The 7,179-nt window shown below is 42.1% G+C and overlaps 1 protein-coding gene across 2 annotated transcripts; it reads right to left on the bottom strand.

The window, feature by feature from the left end:
* Positions 1-1,744: 1,744 nt before the first annotated feature.
* LOC119441690 (uncharacterized) lies at positions 1,745-4,901 on the bottom strand. Of its 2 annotated transcripts, XM_037706288.2 has the most exons (5): positions 4,694-4,850; positions 4,405-4,459; positions 3,360-3,372; positions 3,212-3,252; positions 1,745-2,017 (listed from the first exon to the last, which is right to left on the bottom strand). In XM_037706288.2, the coding sequence occupies exons 1-5, from the start codon at positions 4,766-4,768 to the stop codon at positions 1,767-1,769; spliced, it is 435 nt and encodes a 144-aa protein (XP_037562216.1). In that variant the 5' UTR covers positions 4,769-4,850; the 3' UTR covers positions 1,745-1,766. The 2 variants fall into 2 exon arrangements, 1 of the variants encoding a protein (XP_037562216.1); XR_007465576.1 differs by lacking the exon at positions 3,360-3,372 and having other exon boundaries at positions 4,694-4,901.
* Between the last annotated feature and the right edge of the window lie 2,278 nt (positions 4,902-7,179).

Consider the following 7,179-nt stretch of genomic DNA (forward strand, 5'->3'; position numbering starts at 1 on the left):
GGTAGTAGGCAGCACGTAAGCCATCTATACTTTAGTCGATCACTCTAAGCGCACTGCTATTATTACAAGTACATTTTTGCTCTGAGAGAGAGAGAGCAAGGAGAGTAAAGGCAGGGAGGTCAACCAGAAAAGCTTCCGGTTTGCTACCCCACACTAGGGGTAAGGGAAAGGGGAATAGAAAGAGGAAAATGGGGAGAGAGTGAGTACTGAGTACACGTGGGACGATGTACAGGGATGCTATGAGCGGTCTTTTAAACCGGTGCACTTCAAATAGTGTACTAATGCACGCATCGCTTTTTGTACCAGTGACAGGTGTGGTGATGTTCCGAGTATCTTTGACTCAGAGAACGGTCTCGAGTCCAGTCCGTTTAAAGTCGTCCTGAGAGAGAGAGGCGTTGTACGTCGTAGCGAGGACAGGTACACAATAGGTGCTTGATGGTTTGCGCTCCCCTAGAACAGTCACACATGCGGCTCTCGGATATTCCCATACGGTATGAGTAAGCGTACGCGAACGCCACTCCCAGTCACAAGCGGCACAGCAAGGTTGTTTCGCTGCGGGAAAGGCTAGATGGCAGTTGCAGCCGTAGCAATGGGTGCAACTTATACAATCGGCAATTGAAGGCACTTGAACTCCAGAAAGCTTGTGATTTTTTGCGTGCACACAGACGAAGTTCCCTGGCAGTGTCTGTCTTCGCCAAAGGTATTGTACGCGTCTGGGTGTCTTCGTGGGCAGACCGGGCAATCCTCTCAGCAATGTCGTTGCGGACGATGCCACAGTCAGCAGGAATTCACTGGAAGACTATGCTGTGCCCTGTTTCCAGAGCATGGTGGTGTACTTCCCTAATATCGGATACCATTTGCTCGTAAGTTCTGTGATATAACGCAGACTTGATACTTTGAAGGGCTCCCTTAGAGTCACAAAATACGACCCATTTCTGTGCCGGCTCTTCGGTGACGTAGGTCACAGCTGCATGGAGGACTGAAAATTCTGCCGACGTAGATGTAGTCATATGTGACAATTTGAATTTAACTGCAACTTGCTTGGCTGGAAGTAGGAATCCGGCAGCTGAGCGGGTAGGTTAGGTCCAACTGTCGGTACATATATGTATGCAGTCATGATACGTCTGGTGCAGTAATAGGAGCGTCAGTTGCTTCAGAGCCAGCGATGGTTGATTGGCCTTCTTGGTCATTCCGGGAATAGTAAAATTCACTTGAGAATCATCGCGCAGCTTAGGTAACACGACACAAAGCCTATGAACAGGTTCATGAATTTATTAGGAACTAAACTTTCAATTCATCTTTAAAAAGTCCTATATTAAGAGTTTAGAAAACCTTTACAGATTTATTAAGCACTCGAAATACGTTTTAAGCCGCACTTCAAAAGGACAATGACAACGTCAGTGCTCTTAGTGCTTTCAATTTTAACCTGAAATGCCGAAGTATAGTAAGAATAATATTAGCCACCTTCATAGAGTTTTCGTAAACGTCTGCACACTTTGCGGCAATGAATTATAGCTTATATACCCCAAGTATGAATAAACTTTCCTTCTCCGTGTCTCTCTTATACTGTATACTATTCGGCTTTATTTTATTTTCCTTGCGGCACACATTAATTTCTCTGAAATAACTTCTTTTTTATATATCATTTTGGCTTCCAATTCTGGACGCAGTTGAACCATTTAATGCACAAGCGAGCATTGAACATGGAGGCAATATCAGAGAAACGCCGAGACAAAATTGTTCTTCAAGAGTTGAAAATTTATTAATTAACCCTTCCTGCGCTTCCACCTGTCGATGCCGTGGGCAACAGCGCCCCCGATGACTCCACGCACCACGACACCCACCCAGTACTCGGAGGACTCTTTGTCTAGGGCCACTTCTCCAGCAGCGAGCGCTTCAAGTGCATCGGCAACTTCCCTCTGAGCTTCGGCGCTGCTTTCAGGCAATTTGCCTTGCATCACACGTCCGAGAACTTCAAGTTTCTTGCCCGCTTTCACAGCCACATCTACTTTGTTTTCTGCAAAGGAAAAAAAAAAACAAGGGGTTGGAAAATTATTACCGCTACGCCGAGAAAGTCAACTCACATTCGTCCCTCAAATCAAGATATCTTTATGCTCATTAAAGATGTTTTCTCTCTCTGTCCTCAGATTGCTGAAGCACCTAATTGTGTAGCAGCAGAGTTCCCGTCCGGTGCCCATTGTTATTGATTTCTGGCGATGTGCTTTTAATACTTGATTTTCATGCAGCATCTGCTCATAAATCCGAAAGGGCACCGTCGCTTGCGCAGTGAGCCATGTTTTATTATTATATACTTACGTCTGCCATTAGCCGGCAGCCATCGCGTTTATGTACAAGAACAAAATTGGTCTATGCCTGCTATTGTGAACAGTTGAAGCTTAAGAACATTTTTTTGTGTGTGTTAATGGGGCCCAGACCTTTCTAGCAGTCGATCCTCTTTATTTCGAGGGGCGTAAATGATGATAGCTAGGCTGAATTGTTTTCTAAATTAGGCGCGTAAGCACCTATGGCAAATCTTTTAACGTGGACAATGAACCGTGATGCAACTGTCAAGTTTCAGCGAAAAAGTGCTCACCATGTGAATAATATATATCTAAAGCGGTCAGAATAAAAATGCATGTTACTCTATATCACCTGCCTCTCATAAGTTTTAATAGCGATAGGTAAACTGATACAGCTTGGTATCGAAAAAAGTTTCGGGCACCTTGGTAGTCGGAACTAGGTCTCGATTAGGAAAGTTAGCAGTATTAAAATGTAGACCTGAAGTTCCGGTATCTGTTGAACGCTATTATCTGCATTATATTTTGTCTGGGCGGTTAAAATATGTAACAACCTTGGATGAAAACGGACATGATGTGCCAAGGTACATACCACAGCCTAAAAAAAAAAACTGAGTACGTGTACATTTAACGCTCCTGTAATTTTATTATTAGAAAATTCTTTTGCCCTCTCTAAGCACTGAAACTAATGCTCGGAAAAATACGATTTACTTGCTGTCAAGGAGCAGGCGCTGGGTTTGCTACAAGAAAGCTTTCTTGTAGCACACTATTTTCATAACATTGGCACTTATTTTAAATTTTAATGCTCGCTTTTAGTGCTTCTCTTGTGCGAAAATAAACCGCACTTAATATGAACTACGTGTCCTGGTGGTGGCCTAGGATAACTATTACAAAGTGAGCCACTTTGTACTTACCTCCAGCCAGCGGTGACACCTTGAATTCACCAGGTGGAACACTGTTGTTTGAAAACACGTTGTCAAATACAGTACATAGATCACTGCACGGCTACGTAATCAGTGGTATTATAAAATGCGAATAAGCTGACAAAAAAATCATACTTACACTGTGGCCGCATCTTCAGTGAATATGAAAGAGAGAGAAAATTATTAATTCGATACCACGCATTCCTGCTCTCCATCAAATAAAATACTGTAATGCCAAGAGTCACTGGCCACCCGTCACTCTCAGTGTATGCTCAACTCGAAAAGAAAGCAAATTTATTGAGTGACTTTGAGTGCTAAGGAAGAACCAAACAATATTCAAGCAAGCATGAATAAAAATCCTGGAACGATCAGTTTGGTACGTCCAAAAGCTTAAGAATCGAATACGTACAATTGTCAGCCTCCCTCTCCAATATACTTTATATCTCCTATTAACTTCGAACGTTTCTATATTTTCCGGAGCTGCTATGGCAACAGCATTACTGACAGATATAGCTTTCGTCGTCATGTCACACTGACTTAAGCGGCAACTTAATTTACGCTTAGCATGGCACATATGATCACGTTTTATATGCGATGCCTAAGACGCAATGATCCCGCTTGGCCTAAAGCTAGTCGTGGCTACGTGTTAGTTATGGTTGGTCTTCTACGTGTCATTTCAACGTGTTAGTTACGGTTGGTCTTCTTGAAATAATATCATAGCGCTGCCCTTTCTCAAGAAACTTATATTTTCATTATTTTATAGCAAGCGCATTTTTATTTATGAAAATTTTCAACCCTTTCTCGATTGTACCGTTGTCCCTGCCTATCTCTAACTTTACCTTTAGTGACTACATCTGTGAGGTCATTTACTATGTTTGCTCTAAACAAGCAAGGCGCCATCTAGTTTTTTTCCTCGCTTTCACTAAACAGCATCTTCAAAACCAAGACCACATATTTTTCACCACTAAATTTTTTCATTAGGACAAAAGCAGTCGTCTAAAAGATTCGTTGTATATTTTAACAGCTTCAACATATGGTAAACTTTTGTAGCACTCAAATTCTCACGTGGAAAGGTTTACATGAGGGCCTTGATGTATTTATGCATTCAATCTAGAATCGGCTATCATAGGCCTTATTTTACGCTGTCTTTATTCAAGAAGAATTTGTGAATGGTTGTTACTTACAGGCTACCGTTGTAAGGGCCAGGAACGTCAGCCACAGAACGGCTTTCATGATGAACTATGTGGAAAGGTATTACATAAGCGTGAGCAACTGCAGCCCCACAGAAGCTTCATGGCTATATATTGCGATTTTATAACGTGTATATATACGTTTTATGATGTAATTGCTGCAGCAGACCACAATGAATGCAAGTTTGGTAGGCGGGTGATGACAATGTACGTATAGGTACGGGTATTAATCGTAAATAACTTTAAGTAGGATGAAAAACAAATTCATAGAAGTCAGGCTTACCTTACTAGGTGACTGCCGTACGTTTTCCGGCCGTGCTTCCCTTTCGCTGACTTGAACAGGAAAAAAGAGAGTCATTTATATTGGCGGGCATGCAAACTCTCCTCCATAGTATGGGAAATCCGGGAAAACCCAGTACAATCCGCCGCTATCTCAAAGGCTGTTTATCTCATTGGTGTTGAACCATAACACACTTGGAATGCTCCTTTATATTGCTGTAGTGTATTTTTTTTTGCGACAGACCTCTTGCACCTCTGCCGTGCCAATGTACGAGTACAATGGTATCACGGAAGATAACACCAGGGAAACACTGGTCGCCAATTCAGTCTCCCTGGCCAGCAGGTTATCTTGAGACAACAATAGAACGGGAGTCGGAGCACACCAACTGCCCAACCGCAAACCGATATTCAACTCGTCATATCCAGCAGACGTGACGCAGAAAGGCAAATGGCATTTATCCACCTCATGGTATTCAGCTTAACATTCGCGAAGGCCAGTATGAAGACGCTTAAATAGGCGTATTTCGAAAGGAAGTTTGTTTATTCGAATTGCATTCGAATATCTATTAAAATGGCTTCGCATAAGTAGAAGATACCTTAGATCACCTAATCAACAATCAAAATATCATGATAATATGTCGTGCTTGACTTTGCACCAAAAGGCGCGTGTTTGATTTGAGTTGCCTTATCATAAATTTATAAAAATATATGACGTAAGTTCTTGTTCACACCAAAATTCTATGTATAGCTCGTGATGTATTTCTGTTCACGCCCCCTTTTAAGTGTGCCTGGAAGCTCGGCACGCTCTCACGACCTCATTTCGTCGTATAGACGTGGGACATTCAGATGCGCAAATATATAGCTCTGGGTTGTCTAACACCAAAAGGGGCAGGGGAACGTTCCCTCATGGCAGTAATAAAACATGGCAGCGGGTATGGTTTACGCTGGTGACGGAAGTGGACACATCCATTGCAGCCGAAGATGACCGAGTGTCATGTTAAGTGAGCTTGCAAAGTTCTCTTGCTCTGGCTACGGTTCCCAAAGTCTACCTTCACGTGTTCTTGAAAGCATTCATTCGCTCGTTGTATTCGGGAGTAATGCTACCGCACAAAATTAGTGCGGTTATATAGCAACCTCAGTTAGGACGTCTTTTTCATCAATTTCACTTTACAATATCTGACAAGCATGATACCCGTTAGTAAAAGAGATACCAAAGTAAATACAATCTGAAAGGAGGGGGAGGGGGGATCTTCTGTATATATCTCAAAAAGATACCTAGCCGAAATGCGGAAGGCAAACCCGAAGTTCAAAAGTAACGATGACTACACGTATTCTGTAGAACACATAGGCATATATTTTGTAGTGTAAAATGATGAGAGTAAATGCTGCTTATTGACATATGAAATGCAAGAAACGATTTCTTGAAGTTTGAGGAATTTGGCTTTTTAATTTTATTTGGGCAAGCTTAAAAATAAATTATGGAATGATACATGTTAAAACCACGATCAGATTAAGAGGCACGCAGTAATGGGGACTCAGGGAATATAGTTGACCACCTAGGGCCCTTTTACGTGCGCCAAATGAATAGAATGCTATATGTTTTGCATTCTGTCGCCATTGAAATGCAGCCACGGCAGAAAGGATTGAGCCCCTAACCTCGTAGTCAGCAGCCCAATGACATAGCCACTGAGCTAACACGACTTGCTTACAACAATTATTTTATTCTTTAGCTCACAATGCAATGCTCAATGAACTCCAAATGAGACAGTTAAGGTGATCGCAAAGCAGTTTAGGATTTCCAGGTGAGGTTTCTAGAAAATTTACCGCGAGACTATGTAAAGTGTAAAGAACTGAAATATGGCCACAGCAGACACAATCTAATTTTACAATATGCATTCAGTATTTTTTTTTCTGGTATACAGTTGATGATTGCAGCTTGGTGTAGTTGGATTCACATTAGAGATCATAAAGTCTTAATAAAAACATGTAAGACATGAAAACTGGCGATGACTATAAGTTTTTAATTACGTGTAGGCTCATACACATATACCAAGGCAAACATAAACTGAAAAGCAGAAAAAAAAATGTGGTTGATCCCTCTTATATAGGAATCGGTATAGAACACGAAAGTGAAACGTGTCTTCACAGAAGTAGTGTAATGTTTATTGCACATTGATATATAATGTCTATTGGTGTTTTGTGGCTAAAGCGCCCTTAGGCGTTGATGCACCCACGCTGACGCCTGGTGGCACGTCTCCTCCATCACGACTACCAACGTCGATGACCATGAGCAACCGTCGTGCATATGGAAGCTGCACTACGCTGCACACGCTAGCACAACGCGAAAGACGAAGCACGTAACTGACACACTAATACAACGCGCAAGACAAAGCACGTAACTGAATCGTCACCGAGTCAAATCAGCGCGTACAGCGCGTCGTAATTGCAGCCTCCGCGATCAACTTCAGAAACATTTTCAGAGCTAATTGC

Source organism: Dermacentor silvarum, chromosome 2 (assembly GCF_013339745.2).
Source record: "Dermacentor silvarum isolate Dsil-2018 chromosome 2, BIME_Dsil_1.4, whole genome shotgun sequence".
Taxonomy (NCBI): Eukaryota; Metazoa; Arthropoda; class Arachnida; order Ixodida; family Ixodidae; genus Dermacentor; species Dermacentor silvarum.

Excerpts from the sequence above, each read along its gene's own strand:
- LOC119441690 (XM_037706288.2), bottom strand. The coding sequence starts at position 4,768 with ATGACTCTCTTTTTTCCTGTTCAAGTCAGCGAAAGGGAAGCACGGCCG. Across the intron at positions 4,460-4,693 it reads TACGGCAGTCACCTAGTAAG|TTCATCATGAAAGCCGTTCT; the intron begins GTAAGCCTGACT and ends CTTTCCACATAG. Across the intron at positions 2,018-3,211 it reads GGTGTCACCGCTGGCTGGAG|AAAACAAAGTAGATGTGGCT; the intron begins GTAAGTACAAAG and ends TTTCCTTTGCAG.